Raw genomic sequence first — 17,304 nt, 5'->3', positions numbered from 1 at the left:
TTCCAACTTCAGAAAAATACAAAAAAAAAAAAAAAAAAGGAAATAGACTTTCAAAAGAATTGAAAGCAGGGACCCACACAGATACTTGTATATAAATGTTCATTGTAACATTATTCACAACAGCCAAAAATGGAAACAACCCAAGTATTCATCAACAGATAAGTAAACAAAATATAGTATATACATACAAGGGAATATTATTCAGCCAAAAAAAGGAATTAAATCCCAATATATGCTACAACACATTGAGAAGTATCTAAGTGTTGCCTTTTTCTGTAGCTACTTTTATGATCTCTATCTTTGACAATTTCACTATAATAAATCTACTTGAGTATTTATTATTTACTTGCGATTTTGGGGGCCTTTTATATCAGTGAATTGCTATCATCCACCAGTTCTAGAATGTTCTCAGCCTTTACCCCTTCAAATATTATCCCAGTCCCATTTATCTTCTTAGAGTTGTGATTAAACATATCACTTTTTCACCTTGTTTTCCATGTCTTTTTTTAAAATAGCTTTATTCACATATAGTTCATATTCCTTAAAACTAACCCTTGTAAGGTATACAATTTAGTGAGTTTTAATTTATTCAGAGTTGTGAAACCACTACCATTTCTAGTTCCAGAACATTTCATCACCCCTAAAATAAGGCCTGTTCCTATTAGCAGTCTGCTAAGCAGAAGGTAATTTTCTATGCAGACCCCAAGACTGGGGCAGCTTATCCTTGGTTCACTCTGTAAGTGCTAGCCCTTTATCATCACAGCTTTATACAGGGAGGATTTCCCGTCAACTACACCCCTAGGGCAGATTCTGGGCTCTGTCTTTCGTGCCACACTAGAAACTGAAGTGTGTGATCACCAATTTGAATAAATGCTCTCAGGACCTTAGAAGCTTCAGTGTTCCTCTATTTTTTTGTCTTTCATTATGATTTTGCCCTAATGATCTCTTACTATCTTGTCAGCTTCTCATTGCTTTTGGAAATATTTTTAGAAAATGTTTTATGTCGCATTTTCCCTCAGTTGGAAGATTCAGCATCAGCCAGCCATATTACCAGGTCAAACTTTGCATAATTTTCCAAGTTGATTGGAAATTATAAAAATAATGTGCCCATCATTTACCATATGGAAGGAACACTGGAAATATGAGACAACTCAGTAAGAGTGAGCACCTGATCCTTTCCTAGTAGGTTACTCACATTTGTACATCACAGAATTAAGTGCTGTAATTCAGATGGTAATTATGAAATTGTACTATCAGGCCCTGGCCGGTTGGCTCAGTGGTAGAGCGTCGGCCTGGCATGTGGGAGTCCCGGGTTTGATTCCCGGCCAGGGCACACAGGAGAAGCGCCCATCTGCTTCTCCACTCCTCCCCCTCTCCTTTCTCTCTGTCTCTCTCTTCCCCTCCTGCAGCCAAGGCTCCATTGGAGCAAAGTTGGCCCAGGCGCTGAGGATGGCTCTATAGCCTCTGCCTCAGGCGCTAGAATCGCTCTGATTGCAACAGAGCAATGCCCCAGATGGGCAGAGCGTCGCCCCCCTGGGGCGTCCCTGTTTCCAGCTTCAGAAAAATACAAAAAAAAAAAAAAAGAAATTGTACTATCAAATCTTCCAGCAAGAAATTACCTGGAGCACCTACCTGCATCCCTCACATTGTGATACTACCAATTATCTGAAGAGATGTAATTCTCAAACATAACTTTAATCAAAAAATATAGTAATTTCAAATATATATATAGAGACTATATATATAGTCATTTGAGATATATATATATATATTCATTTCCAGCTGGTAGGAAGTGTAACAAGAAAACATAGCTTCCAGAGGGGTGCACAATGCAAGGTGTAGAGAGTGTTATATTGAGTCGGACACTTGAAACCATGTTAACACAATAAATTAAAAATAAAGATTAAAAAATTAAAAATTAAACATAGCTTTAAAACAAAATTATAATTCAAAAAGACAGAACCACTGTTTATAGTTACACTAGCTAGTTAATGATCACCTACTTACTAATATACTTACTTTGCTTCAAGTTGGATTATTCTTTTCCTGTGATATACCAATGTTGTGGGCTCTGCTGCCCAAACTTTAAGTTTTCCATGAAGATAAAATGTAGTTCTTTGGTCTTTCTTTATTTTCTCAATAATGGCATCATATTCTTTTTTGATTGAAGTAAGAATGGATTTGTATGCAGTAACATATTCTATTACCTGAAATATGATTTTTCTGCCTATGGTACTGAATTTTTTTTCTAGAACACTGTCGATCAAAAGCCTTACAAACAGCATTATAGATTATTTTTTAAATGAAACATGATGAGCAAATTAGAGTCTAAAATTTTAAAAATTTGAGTTTGCACAAATATGACTAGATATTAAAGATAATATTTCCTAAATATGTGGTCTTTGTGAATCATTACAGTACTGCAAACTTAAATATGAGGAAAAAAGATCATATTTTCTCTTCTTGGTATGAACACATACATATCATATACGCCAGTTAAAACCAATACCAGGTTTAATTATCCCAATTTTGGGTCTTTTAAATATAATTACATATCGTCCCTTAACCACCTCCAAATCTAGTTTTCCTCCCTCCCTCCTTCCTTCTCCCCTGCCCCACTTCCTCCCTCTCTCCTCCCCTTTTTTTTATTTTACTTTTTTTTTTTTTTTTACAGAGACAGAGTCAGAGGGATAGACAGGGACAGACAGACAGGAACAGAGAGAGATGAGAAGCATCAATCATTAGTTTTTCATTGCGCGTTGCGACTTCTTAGTTGTTCATTGATTGCTTTCTCATATGTGCCTTGACCGCGGGCCTTCAGCAGACTGAGTAACCCCTTGCTGGAGCCAGTAACACTGGGTCCAAGCTGGTGAGCTTTTGCTCAAGCCAGATGAGCCCGCGCTCAAGCTGGCGACCTCGGGGGTCTTGAACCTGGGTCCTTCCACATCCCAGTCCAACGCTCTATCCACTGCGCCACCTCCTGGTCAGGCTATTTTATTCATTTTAGAGAGAGGAGAGAGATAGTGGGAGAGAAAAGGGGAGGAGGAGCAGGAAGCATCAACTCCCATATGTGCCTTGACCAGGCAAGCCCAGGGTTTCGAACTGGCAACCTCAGTGTTCCAGGTCGACGCTTTATCCACTGTGCCACCACAGCTCAGGCCCTCCTTTCCTTTCTATTTTCCTTTTTTTTTTTTTTTTGGTTAATCTCATATATGTGTTACCCATGCAAAAATAAATAAAAAACACTCAAAATAAGTTAAAAAACAAAAAAGTTATAATTTACAATTTCCAAATTGTGCTTACAAGGATTTCAGAAGAGATTGATGTGTAAAGAAAATAGATGTAATTAACCCATAATTTTCTCTGAAAGCTCCAATTAGGCTTTCTACCCCTGCTACATTTCTAGTCTCTGGTATCCCCCACTAATTTCCTGTTAGCTAGACAATATCTAGAAAAAATTATCCAGAAAGACATCTGGTATCTCAAAAAATGATATGAGATTATTGATCAATGGCAAGTACCAGGAGAAGATATCTGAGTGGGAGGTATTAGTTGTCTTTTTGACATGACCATACTACCTATCAGTTCAAATAAGAAGGGCTGCCACCCAGGAACCCATAATAAAACAGAAGTCAGTATTCTGTGGTCTTTCAATTAAGCACCCTGTTGTTCCTGGCCATCCTCCAGTCCCCACACCTCTGGGATGTGCTACAACAATCCAAGACAACTCAGATACATTAATAGATTTGTAGTGAGACATTCATCAGCTCCCATATCAGCTTCTGTCTGCTAGAAGAAAGAGATTTCAGAACACTCATGGGACTGGCATGCCACAGGTAGAATAGTTTTGCTTGACTCACAAAATGTTTCAAAATTTAGGAAATTTTACCTGAAAACTGTATTTCCAGCTTCTCCCGAAAGCTATGAAAAATCTACCAACATGGAACCACCATTCCTCAAAGGCAATAATCAGCTGGAGCTGTAGACCGAACTGGTTCTTCATTTTACCAGTCCCACATGATTCCTATTCTCTTATAGCCACCCCACTCAACTCTTTTAAATGAACTTCCTTGACTCTGGAGGCATTCAAGTTTGAAGCTTTTGTATTACAGCGTCCATTAAAGCCAGGAAAAACAGAACTAGACTTACTAGGTACTGGGGTCTGAGAGAGAAGAGGAACAGCATCCATTCCACCTCAGCGCTCATATACGGACCCAGACTATTTGTACAACATGCTACCAGAAACACAAAAGACCAGCCACTTGCTGGAATCCAGCTGCCTTGAAATTCACCTGTTTCTCTAGAAGCTCACTCTTTCAAGCTTTGGTCTTCTTTGCTTACTAAGTCCTTGGCTTTCTCTACAGCCTACCCTCAAGTCCTCCTTGCTCTGATTCAAACATGCTTCACCAGGTCAAATACTCTGTGATTTTAAACAGAATTTAGTATTTGTTCCCTGGTGTCAAGTACTTAGAGATGCAAATTGAAGATCCTTCCAAGAGTGGAAGGAAGATTAGAGAACATGGTCGTTCATAGATTATTAACAATGCACTGTGCTGGAATGTGAAAATGGAAAGGCAAATTATCTTAATGAAAAGCTAGTAGAAAAGTTTCTGTAAGTACTAAAATATTTATATTTCAGATCCCCTCTTAGCCATGAAGAATAGGTACAATTGCATTTGATAAGTGTACCATGTACAAAGAGCCCAAATGACGATACTGAGGGTAGAGAGAAAAGGACTATAGATGTAGATATTATCTTTTATTTAATACCATGTCTTTTCTCTAAGAATTAAATTTATCAAAACTACCTCCAAAATGACTTTACTATAACTATACTAATTTAAAACAGACAGCTCTTCATGTAAGAAAACTATGACAAGTGTTGGCACTTGGGCATGCAAAAATAAGCATATCGGCCCTGGCCGGTTGGCTCAGTGGTAGAGCGTCGGCCTGGCGTGCAGGGGTCCCAGGTTCAATTCCCCGCCAGGGCACACAGGAGAAGCGCCCATCTGCTTCTCCATCCCTCCCCCTCTCCTTCCTCTCTGTCTCTCTCTTCCCTTCCCGCAGCCAAGGCTCCATTGGAGCAAAGATGGCCCGGGCGCTGGGGATGGCTCCTTGGCCTCTGCCCCAGGCGCTAGAGTGGCTCTGGTCGCAACAGAGCGACGCCCTGGAGAGGCAGAGCATCGCCCCCTGGTGGGCGTGCCGGGTGGATCCCGGTCGGGCGCATGCAGGAGTCTGTCTAACTGTCTCTCCCCGTTTCCAGCTTCAGGAAAAAAAAGTACAAAAAAAAAAAAAAGCATATCACAGTTATGACAACTTTCCCTTGCCAATTTCACAGAAGTAGGGTCTCAGTGTAATTCTTGATATTTACAAAACCTAGTCAAAACAGTATCTTTAAACATTCATCTAATATATTCCTTAATGGTTAAAACACCAAAAGTAATATCATTAATCATAACAACATATAAAATCAAGTTAACCTGCCAATGTACCATTTTCAAGGACTTTCTAGATGACTTACAAGGAAGAGTGTTTCTCTCTTTTATGCTCTTGTGGATGTGCATTAATTTTCTTAATTCTTCTGGTAGATACTTATCACTGCTTTCTGCTCACTTTTCCTTATAGGGAGACACACTATTTTTATTTAAGAACACAGAAGACTCATAGTGTGTATAATACTTAATAATTAAAGAAAAGACTGAGTTCCTATTTCACCAGTGACTGTTTTACTCAGAGACCAACAGTTTACAGAAGTCTTAAGATAAGTAATCATTTCTTCTAGAAAAGGAGAAAAGAATGCTGATTTCATGTATTATACTGTACAGGCACCTTTCAAGGGGATTGTGGGTAGAAAAAAAAAGCAAGGCAAAAAAATTAGGACTGTCAGAGCAACTGCAATTGTTCATAAGGAAAAATAGGCATTGCTAAAAACTTTCAAAGCAAAATCAAATGTTATATAAGCCATATCATTTTCTTTTCTTCTTTTTTCCTTTTTATTGATTTTAGAGAGCAAGGAAGGAAGAAAGAGAAAGAAAGAAACATTGATTTGCTGTTCCACTTATTTATATATAAATACTTATTGGTTGATTCTTATATGTGCCCTGACTGGCAACTGAACCCACAACCTTGGCATAATGGGACGATGCTTTAACCAACTGAACTACCCGGCCAGGGCCTATGCAATAGCACTTTCTGATATTATCTCCATATTGCCAATGTTCAGTCTGGTCAAACCCCCTGTTTGCAATTCCTATCTAGACTGCTAATCTAAGGAGTATCGATTTAATATGCTAGATCAGCGATTTTCAACTGGTGTGCTGCAAGAATATTTAAAACATGCAATACCTGACTATTTAGTAAGGAACACTGACCCTTTTCCCTTGTCAAATAAAAAAAATGACAACAGCCACAACAATAGCCATCTGGTGTGACTGAATCAAAATTACATCTATTTTTTTTGTCAGATCAAATAAAAAAATTTTTTTTGGAATGCTGAAGAATTTTAGTAAGTAATCTGTGTGCCATGAGATGAAAAAGGCTGATGATCGCTGTGCTCGATCAAACCTGAACCAAGATTTTAATTAACGATACCACAAACGAACTCAAGACAAGGAGCCACCAGGTTCCTGCTTGCATCCCAATCCCTCACAAATCCTATACTTTCAGATGAAAGGTCAAAATGTTGTTAGAGGGCACACCTTGGTGTTGCTCAAAAACTGATAAAAAAATAAAAATTGCTAGCTTGCAGGTAAGCTAAAATAGTTGAAACACTCATTAACTGTCTAGTAACAAATGCAGCATTGCATTTTCCCCATTCACCCCTTTCGAACAAAATGGACAAACTTCTCAAAATTGATATATGTAGTTAAACAAGCAGTTGTGTAACTGAGACAGAAATATTAGTTGCCAAGAAAGATCATTTCTTCTCCATGGAAACTCCATTGTCTTAAGAGCATTACGATACCTTATCAAAAACATTTCGGTAAATGATGTAATATTCATCAGCAGGCCCTTCCTCATTACAGCCCACTCTTTCAGTTTCTGTAGTTATGTATCTTTGTATACTTTCCAAAAATTCCTTGTCACTTCTACTAAAGATAGGTGGGAGAACCGCATGTTTATTTATTGCTTGAACCGCCATGTCATACTCTGCATACTTATTCACCAGAGGAAAGTTAAGTCTTGGCTTGCTTTAGCAACAAAGCCAAAACTTTGATAAGCCTGAAAAAAAGAAAGACCATCAATTAATCTAAAGCTTAAAATAAATTCAGTCAAATATTCATCTAAAACAAATGTAAAAAAAAATGTCCCATGGATCTCGGAGATAAATATGATATTTTAACCCATGAATTAAAAGTTCTAATCTATTCTACTGTCATGTACTATCCCTTTGGGGTCGAAATACCTACCACCAGTCAATGAAGAGCTCTTTTCTTACTAACCAAGCATATACATCATATGTGTGATGGTTTCTCAATATTCAACACTCTCTAAGAGAAGGTTCAGCATTTTATTTGTTTCATGTGGGAAACCTAGTTTGGAAATCTCCTGACGACACAAACAAGGTCAAATACTTCACTACCTGCTTGCCTCCCCAGCCAAGTCGCAGTCCTCCAGCGCACAAGAGCTATAAATAATTCATGCGGGGTTTTTTAGAGTTTTATTTATTAATTTTAGAGAGAGAAGGGAAGGGAGAAAGAGAGAAGAAAACACTGATTTGTTGTTCCACTTATTTATGCATCCTTAGTTGATGCTTGTATGTGCCCTGACCAGGGATCAGTCCACAACCCTGGTATATTGGGACGACACTCGAATCAACTGAGCTACCCATCCAGGGTCATGCATTTATTTTTAGAATAAAATTTATTATAATTCTTATCTTTAATATATATATAAATGTACTGACCGAAAAGTAACAAGTCAGGACTTTTTCTAAAATCCATCCATGATGTCAAAGATAACAAACAGCACCTTTCTGAGTAGTTTTCAAACTACATTCCACTGCTCTCAGTTAAGAATCATTACCCAACTAGAGTTGGATACAAAAGTTGGTATCTGAGATGCAGCCATACTAACATCAAACAAAACCCATGGCATGCTAAAAAATGTCTGGGAAGGCAAAACATTCTATATAAGTATATAATCATAGTATAAATTTTAGGAAAAAACCCCCAGAAAGTTAATAAAAACCAAAAATCATTCAGAAACCCACCACCCAAATGTAATGACTACTAAATATTTTGGTGTTATTTCCTTCCAACTTTTATAATTATAATTTTATATTTATATAATATATATATAATTATAAAAATTAGGGACACTCTATATTCAGCTTTGTATCATAATTTTTTCACTTAATACTAAAAGTTTAACTTTTCCATGTTGTTAGTTTCCAAAATCATAACTTCAAATGATTGCATAGTATTTCATCATATGATACACCATAATTTATTTAAACATTCTCCCAATGTGGGATGTTTTCACTATTATAAATGCTTTGATGAATAAATGTCTAAATCAATTTTACCATGTTTGGGCAATAGCACTGATATTTAATTATCTGAAATAACATATATGACCTATAAATACAACTAAGCCATATATAGGAAGAGGGAGATAGCAAAATAATTTCAAAGTTTAAAAGACCTAATTTGGCCCTGGCTGGTTGGCTCAGCAGTAGAGCGTTGGCCTGGCGTGCGGGGGACCCGGGTTCGATTCCCAGCCAGGGCACATAGGAGAAGCGCCCATTTGCTTCTCCACCCCCCCTTCCTCTCTGTCTCTCTCTTCCCCTCTCGCAGCCAAGGCTCCATTGGAGCAAAGATGGCCCGGGCTCTGGGGATGGCTCCTTGGCCTCTGCCCCAGGCGCTAGAGTGGCTCTGGTCGCAACAGAGCGACGCCCCGGAGGGGCAGAGCGTCGCCCCTGGTGGGCGTGCCGGGTGGATCCCGGTCGGGCGCATGCGGGAGTCTGTCTGTCTCTCCCCATTTCCAGCTTCAGAAAAATACAAAAAAATAAAATAAAATAAAAAATAATAAATAAATAAAGACCTAATTTATCTTTTTAAAATTAACTAAATAATAAAAAAATCAATTTATAAATGTAAAATAGTTCCAAAAAGGTAATAATCTGAAAATAGACCAACAGTTTTCCCACATGAGAAGTCAATTTCCTTATTCATTTATTCAATCAGTATTTTTTTTTATTTTTTAAAATATTTCATTTATTGATTTTTAGAGAGAGGGGAGAGAGAGAGAGAGAGAGAGAGAGAGAGAGAGAGAAAGAAAGGGGAGGAGCAGGAAGCATCAACTCCCATATATGCCTTGACCAGGCAAGCCCAGGGTTTCGAACCGGCAACCTCAGTGTTCCACGTCGATGCTTTATCCCACTGTGCCACCACAGGTCAGGCCTTAATCAGTATTTATTGAATGTCTACTAAGTGCCAGGCATTGTTTTATAGCTAGAGACTAAGCAATATAATATAAACTCCCTAGCTACTTGGAGCTTACCATCTAGTAAGGCAGACAGACTATAAATAATGCAATTTCAGATAGTAAAAGATAAACATCAAAGGAGAAAGAAATGGGTAATCATTCAGGCAACTGAATACCAGTGGCTACCTATTATCCTTAGGATAAAATCCAAGTTCCTTTACTTCATCTATGAATGTCCTATAAGAACCTAGGACTTTTTCTCTCTGATCAAATTTAGTGTTTTCATAACTCCCACGCCACTCCATGAAGCTGCTCTCTTACCTAAGGGTCTTACATAATTCTCTCCAATGCCCGCATTCCCTCTCTTTAATCCCCTCCACTTTCCTCCCCCTCAAGGTACACAAGTCCTACCAACTCTCATTCACTTGGCTTCTACTGGCTTTTCAGATCTCAGCCTATACAGCTCCAGGAAAGCTTCCCTGAATTCCCTTAAACTTGGTTAAGTGCCATTGCTATGTTATCCCATGGTTCTGTGTCCTTCCTCCACCACGGTATCACCACTTGAGGCACACCGTGTTACGGACTTTGTTTATATTCTGTCTTTTCCAGTAGGCAGTAAGTTTAACAATATCAGAAACCAAAATGTTCTCATTCCCCATTATACTTCCCCACCCATATATATACAGTCCAGTGCATAATACAGTTTCTAAGAGTACATACCAAACAAATGCTTCCTTAATAATCAGCAATCACTGAGAAGTTACCTGGTCTACTCAGAAGACACGATTTGCAGTGCCCTCAAACTGAACACAGCTGAAGTGATTATTTCTCAGCATCTATGAAACGGCACTGAGTTACATAAACCAGCTCAGATTACCTTTCGTTCATTCATTCATTCATTCATTCATGTTTGACACTTAGGGATACAAAGAAATCCCAAAGGTTCCGAATCAGCTCTATTGGGTCTGCTTAAAAGAGCCACTGCTACAGAGCAGAGGAGGCAGTGTGACAGAGGCGGACACAATGGGCCCAGAGGGGCATCTCGCTAGTCTGTGGGAAAGGGCAGGAAAACATCAGGGACATCTAAAGAAACCACATCTAGGACAATGCTTAAGTTGTACTATATTTATTTATTTAATAAATATACAGGGGCACCTTCTATGTGTCTGCCACTATCCTAGATGCTACAGACATAGCATTGAACAAAACAAAGTCCTTAACTTCCCAGGGGCTACATTCAAGTAGAGAGACAGACAACACAGAGTAAAAATATAGTATGACAGTTGGGGGCAAGTTGTGGGGGGTAATGGAACCAGAAGTGAGCGCTAGAGAGGAAGGAAGGTGGGAAGAGGAAAGCCCTCACCGGTACAGTGACCTTTCAGAAATCTGACAAAAGTAAGTCATATAGGCCTGACCTGTGGTGGCGCAGTGGATAAAGCGTCGACCTGGAAATGCTGAGGTCGCCGGTTCGAAACCCTGGGCTTGCCTGGTCAAGGCACATATGGGAGTTGATGCTTCCAGCTCCTCCCCCCTTCTCTCTCTCTCTCTCTCCCTCTCCTCTCTAAAATAAATAAATAAAAATTAAAAAAAAAAAAAAGTAAGTCATATAGATTCCTGGGAGAAGAGTGACTGAAGCAGAGAGAGCAGAAAGTCCACTCCAGACAGGAGGACATGTCTGAGGACCAGCAAGAAGGCCAGGGGGACTGGAAGAGAGTAAGGGAGAGGAGAAAGAGATAAGGTCAGAGAGGTAGCAGCTAGATCAGGGACGACACACGGCCTGGAAGGCAGGGTAGCTAACCAGCACATGAGCGCCTTTGTGCAGGTTAGAAAAGATGCCCTTTCCCTGGACAAAGTGGAGAAGAGAAGTGTGGCCTCCAGTCACTCCAGTCCTGAAGTGACAGTCTCACTTATAGGAATTTAGGTTTTACTCTGCGTGAGATGGGAAGCCGTTGGAGGGCTGTGGGCAGAAAAATGACAGCTTTTTTTTTTTTTTTTTTTTTACATATTCAAAGAATTGCTCTTGCTGCTGTGTGAAGACAAGGGTCAAAGCCTGAAGAACTGCCTGGCGGCTACTGCAATCATCTGGGAGAAAAATAATGGTGGTTTAATGAAGGATGCTAACAATGGAGATGGTGACAAGTGTTCTGCATACATATTAAAAACAAAACCAAGAACATTTGCTGAGGGTTTAGATGTAGGTAAGAGAGAGCAGTGAAAGATGACCATAAAGTTTTTGCGTTTACAGATTTAGAAAGATGGGAACTGCCAATTATGGAGCTGGAAAGAACAACTTCATGAAGGAGTCTGGGGCTTGCCTATTAGAGATGTTCAGTGGACAGCAGAATGTGTGAAGATGGAGTTCAGGTGAGTGATCTGAGTGAGAGATGTGTTTAGAAGTCATTTGCATATAAATGGTATTTAAAAGTTATGAGAGAATAAAAACGATCTGGGAACTATAAACAAAGAGGTTTAGGGCCTGGGCCTTGCGGAGATACTTGAAAGCTTAAGGTTCTGGTAGTTCAAGAGGAAGTAGTAAAGGAGCCTATAAATGAGTGTCCAGGGCGGTAGATGTGCGAGCTGTATCCTGGAAGTCAGGTGAAGAGTGTTTCAAAAAGGGAAGGAAGGATCAACTGTGTTAAATGCTGCTGACAGCCTAACCTATGGTGGCACAGTGGTTAAAGCGTTGACCTGGAATGCCGAGGTCGCCAGTTCGAATCCCTGGACTTGCCTGGTAAAGACACAGAAAGCAAATACTATGAGTGGATGCTTCCTGCTTCTGCCCCCCTTTCTGTCTCTCTCTCCAAAAATCAATAAATAAAATACAAATAAATAATAAAATAAATAAATAAAATCTTTAAACAATGCTGCTGACAGATCAAATAAGATTAAATGACCACTGAATTTAGCAACATGGAGGTGACTGGTGACCACAAGAGCTATTCCACTAAAATGGTGGGGACCAAAGCCTGACAGGAGTCAATGAAATGGAAGAACTGGAGACAATGAGTATAGACATCTCTTTCAAGAAGTTTTGTTATAAAGGTAGAGACTCACTGGAAGAATATGAGGCAAAGAATGGCCCAGGAAGAAGAAATGGATTCTTCAGAAGTGCCAAAGCATGAGAACACATGTCAGGAACTTCAATTAGCTCAACAGTATAAAGCGAGTACCAGGTTTGGCAGATTAGGATGTAATGGAGGCAGAGGATGAATATCATACTTAGGAATTTGGATTTTAATCTGAAGACGAAGTAGAATAATGTAATCATTTTACATTTTACTTTTTTTTTAGCAAGAGAGAGACAGACAGACAGGGAGACAAAGATGAGAGGCATCAACTTGTAGCTGTGGTACTTCAGTTGTTCGTTGATTGCTTGCTCATAGGTGCCTTGACTGGGGGGCTCCAGCTGAGTCAGTGACCATCTTGCTCAAGCCAGTGAACTTGGGCTCAAGCCAGCGACCATAGGGTCATGTCTATGATCCCATAAATAAGCCAACAACCCCATGCTCAAGCTGGATAAGCCCACACTCAAGCCAGTGACCTCAGGGTTCCTAACCTGGGTCCTCAGCGTCCCAGGTGGATGCCCTATTCATTGTGCCACCACCTGGTCAAGCCATTTTACATTTTAGAATATTTTGGAGACAAAAGTGAAGGTGGGTTAGTACCCTGGCCAGGTGGTTCAGTGGATAAGGCGTCCTCACCGCCCACCAAGGTCATGGGTTCCATCTTTGGTCAGGGCACATTCGAGAAACAATGAGTGCACAACTAAGTGGAAGGAGTTCATCAACCCCCTCCCCCAAATCAATGGAAAAAAGTTTCTTTTATAGTGAAGGTGGATTAGAACAGGAAAGACTAGAGGCAGGTTAGAAGTTAGACACTGAAGCCTGACCAGGCGCTGGCGCAGTGGATAGAGCATCGAACTGGGATGCGGAGGACCCAGGTTCGAGACCCCGAGCTCGCCAGCTTGAACGCGGGCTCATCTGGTTTAAGCAAAGCTCACCAGCTTGGACCCAAGGTCGCTGGCTCCAGCAAGGGGTTACTAGGTCTGCTGTAGCCCCCCCCCCCCACAAGGCACATATGAGGAAGCAATCAATGAACAACTAAGGTGTCGAAAGGAAAAACTGGCCCTGGCCGGTTGGCTCAGCGGTAGAGCGTCGGCCTAGCGTGCGGAGGACCCGGGTTCGATTCCCGGCCAGGGCACACAGGAGAAGCGCCCATTTGCTTCTCCACCCCTCCGCCGCGCTTTCCTCTCTGTCTCTCTCTTCCCCTCCCGCAGCCAAGGCTCCATTGGAGCAAAGATGGCCCGGGCGCTGGGGATGGCTCCTCGGCCTCTGCCCCAGGCGCTAGAGTGGCTCTGGTCGCAATATGGCGACGCCCAGGATGGGCAGAGCATCGCCCCCTGGTGGGCAGAGCGCCGCCCCATGGTGGGCGTGCCGGGTGGATCCCGGTGGGGCGCATGCGGGAGTCTGTCTGACTGTCTCTCCCTGTTTCCAGCTTCAGAAAAATGAAAAAAAAAAAAAAAGAAAGGAAAAACTGATGATTGATATCTCTCCTTGTTCCTGTCTGTCTATCCCTCTCTCTGACTCTGTCCCTGTAAAAAAAAAAAAAAAAAAAAAAAGACTGAAAATTAAGGAGGGCCTGAATTGGGGGATGGTAATGCAGGGGGGGAAGACACAGAGATAAAAAAAAGATTCCCTTCTAATCGCCCTGCCTTGTCAGGAGAGCATTCTACATAGTAAGACTTTCTCTTAGGATCTTTGCCACCACTCGCAACGTACAAATTGGAAATCTACAACTAGATAACCATTCTGCAGATTTCTTTCCCCTATGGCTTCATTTAAAAAATTGAAAATCAGTCAACATATTAAACCTTTTCACACGACAAACCAGGCTCAGAACCTTCCTTACGCTAGCAGAGACCCACGGTTGAATGCAGAGGAGGCTACAGGACAAAAAAGGATAAACAGGAGCTTCTGAAGAAGCCATCCGTGTTTCCAGTTTGCTGGGAGTTGGCCACAGCAATTCCCTAACCACCTCCGTTGGCAGTGAACGACGCTTTCGTTCCACTGACCTTTCCCAGCCTCTTACCCTATCTTCCTAGTAATTTCAGACCGGTTTCCACCTTCCTACAAAGCATCACCTCGCTTCACCCTTCCTCCCTCCTCACCTATATCCCTTCCTCCAAACCCCCGGCTCTTGTACTTGTAGATAGTAACCAGGAAACCCGGGGGTGGGGGGTGGAACTGCATCCTGGGACAAGTAGTCCCAGACCAAAGAAAGCAGTAGAAAACTACAATTCCCAGAAGACACTTCCATTTCCTCTTCATCTTCAATGAGGCCCCTTAAACCCCACCCCCTTCTAGAGACCCTGACCCTTCCCTCCCCCAGTCACGTCTACTCTATAGGAAAAAAAGCCTTTTAAGACACTCTTGAGTTGTTTAAATCTATTATCTCGAGAGCATTCTTGGAGATGAAAGTGATATATAAGCCCAATATTGGGAGAGAAGTGAGGTTCACGAGCTAGTTCGACAGCCGCTGTGACAGCAATCAGGCATTTGGTGTGGTCGGCTAAGAGGCGGGGCCGCCGGCGCGGCCCCGTGGAACCCTGTGGGCCTGCACCGCGCTCTTCCTTTCCGGTCCGCCATCTGCGGTGAGTGTGTGCCTCTTGGCCGCTCCCTGGCAGCTCCTTACCAATTTCCCACTCCTGTGTACCCAGGTCTAACCCGCCTCTTCTTTTTCCTCCACCTCAGGTGGAGTCGCCGCCAGGATGCAGATTTTCGTGAAAACCCTGACGGGGAAGACCATCACTCTTGAGGTGCGGGCCAGGTGGTGTGAGGAAGCCAAGGCCTGAGTGAGGCCGGGAGGTGGATTTCCTGGCGGCGCTGCTTTCTGCCTATGTTTCCGAGCTTGGGTTCTGAAACCTGGCGCTGAATAGGGTTGTTTGCTGAGCTGGGGGAGGGGGCTGGGGCTGGTGTTGCATGCCTACAGTCTGGGCCTGGCCCCTCCCTAGTGGCGCCGCCGGGCGGCCGCAGCAGGGGTCCCGCGGTCGGGCGGGCGGGCGGGCCGGGGCGAGGGGCGCGAGCACGTGTGGCCCGGCCGCCGGTGGCAGCCCTGGGAGGTGGCCTGTCACCGAGTCAGTGATCAGCGCTCTTGGGGAAGGAAGCTGCATCCCCCTACTTGGCTTGCTTCAATTCAGATAGAATTGAACGCTTTTTCTAGTTTCTCACAGTGTTTACGTTTCAACACTCTTAGGTCGAACCCTCGGATACAATAGAAAATGTAAAGGCCAAGATCCAGGATAAGGAAGGCAAGTAATATTTCCTAGTTCAGAAATATTCACCTCCAGGGGCTCCAGCTTACCTGTATAGATGCTGCACATAGGTGCTCTTGGGGTGGGAAGAGGTCAGATGGACAAAATGAAATACTTTTGGAATAACAGGTTAGACAAACGTTTATGAGCTTGGAGCCAAGCTGCAGTGCATTTCACGTAGGTGAATTGGGAGGAGTATTTCATTCTCTACACCGTTTCCTGGTTTGCAAAATGAAGACTGTATTAACATGCATTAAGTGTTAATAAGTGAGGCAAAGTTTGTAAACATTTAAAACCATGCTTAATCTGCAGTAAAAACTCACAGCTCTTAGTACCATTTGATTCAGGATTATTCCTTTGTAAATCTTGAGCAGAGACTTTTGTTCTGCTGTGGCTTAATTTGTTGGGCTTTATTTCTTTTCCATTAGGAATTCCTCCTGATCAGCAAAGACTGATCTTTGCTGGCAAGCAACTAGAAGATGGGCGTACATTATCTGACTACAACATTCAAAAGGTGTGTTTTTTGGAAAGAGCAGCCCTTTAAACATCTTAAAATTTTTGAGAAGCACAAAAATGTGGCAGACTAGCGTTAGATTAGCAAGATTTCCCAGTTAACTCATCCACTAACATTTGAGGAGTAAGTACTGCTACACTTTCTCACATTCTGGATTTTGCCGATTTCATCTTGTGGAACAATAACTAACTAAGAATCAACTCTCTGCTCCCAAGATTCCTTCCTCTGGTATTGTATGTGTGCTTCCTATTGCATCTAATTAGAAAATGTGTGATGCTAGTTTTTCATTCTTAATGAACATGAATTTTAGTGTAATTGGTTTTAAAGCCTGTTTCATGTTGTTTCATTAACAGGAGTCCACTCTTCATCTTGTGTTGAGACTTCGTGGTGGTGCTAAGAAAAGGAAGAAGAAGTCTTATACCACTCCCAAGAAGAATAAGCATAAGAGAAAGAAGGTTAAGCTGGCTGTCCTGAAATATTACAAAGTGAGCCGATTTATAATATAAAAGTTCTTTTCCTGTTTGATATTTGTACAAACTTTAGCTAGTGGGGTTTTGATTTTGAACTTGGATCTGGCTTCAGTTCTTAGCTCTACCACTTGCAAGGCCGGACTTTAGAGTTCTGAACTTATTTGTTGTAATTATTGGTGAGGATTTGGGTTTCTTTGGTTTCTAAGTACTAAAAACTGCCATTGTGTGATTAAAAGGTTATTTTCAGTCACTTAAATTACACTTCAGAATGTGTTGTAAAATTGTCTTAACAACTGGTTTGTACTTTTTAGGTGGATGAGAATGGTAAAATCAGTCGCCTTCGCCGGGAGTGCCCTTCAGATGAATGTGGGGCTGGAGTTTTTATGGCCAGCCACTTTGACAGACATTACTGTGGCAAATGTTGTCTGACCTATTGTTTCAACAAACCAGAAGACAAGTAATTGTGTATGGGCTAATAAAAGATATGTACTAACGTTTAATTTTATTCCAATGACTTTTTTTCTTTTGGTGACAAAGGGACAAATAGGGACAGACAGAAGGGAGAGAGATAAGAATCAATT

The 17,304-nt window shown here is 41.5% G+C and overlaps 2 protein-coding genes across 2 annotated transcripts in view; one reads left to right on the top strand and one right to left on the bottom strand.

Moving 5' to 3' along the window:
* Nucleotides 1–14,623, bottom strand: part of CLHC1 (clathrin heavy chain linker domain containing 1) — a 53,753-nt gene extending 39,130 nt beyond the window's left edge. Inside the window, exons 1-3 of the mRNA XM_066372385.1 lie at nucleotides 14,518–14,623; nucleotides 6,965–7,221; nucleotides 2,020–2,207 (exon numbers count right to left, since the gene is read on the bottom strand). Coding sequence (XP_066228482.1) covers nucleotides 2,020–2,207; nucleotides 6,965–7,141 — 365 coding nt within the window. The 5' untranslated portion in view covers nucleotides 7,142–7,221; nucleotides 14,518–14,623. The remainder of the gene's footprint in view (nucleotides 1–2,019; nucleotides 2,208–6,964; nucleotides 7,222–14,517) is intronic.
* A 465-nt stretch (nucleotides 14,624–15,088) lies between these two features.
* RPS27A (ribosomal protein S27a) lies at nucleotides 15,089–17,228 on the top strand. Its single transcript, XM_066378254.1, has 5 exons — nucleotides 15,089–15,244; nucleotides 15,682–15,736; nucleotides 16,168–16,253; nucleotides 16,607–16,738; nucleotides 17,035–17,228. The coding sequence occupies exons 1-5, from the start codon at nucleotides 15,197–15,199 to the stop codon at nucleotides 17,182–17,184; spliced, it is 471 nt and encodes a 156-aa protein (XP_066234351.1). The 5' UTR covers nucleotides 15,089–15,196; the 3' UTR covers nucleotides 17,185–17,228.
* The last annotated feature ends 76 nt before the right edge of the window (nucleotides 17,229–17,304 follow it).

This window comes from Saccopteryx leptura, chromosome 3 (assembly GCF_036850995.1).
Source record: "Saccopteryx leptura isolate mSacLep1 chromosome 3, mSacLep1_pri_phased_curated, whole genome shotgun sequence".
Lineage (NCBI taxonomy): Eukaryota > Metazoa > Chordata > Mammalia > Chiroptera > Emballonuridae > Saccopteryx > Saccopteryx leptura.
The sequence above is the reverse complement of the archived record's forward strand: the minus strand, read 5'-3'. Positions and strand labels throughout refer to the sequence as shown.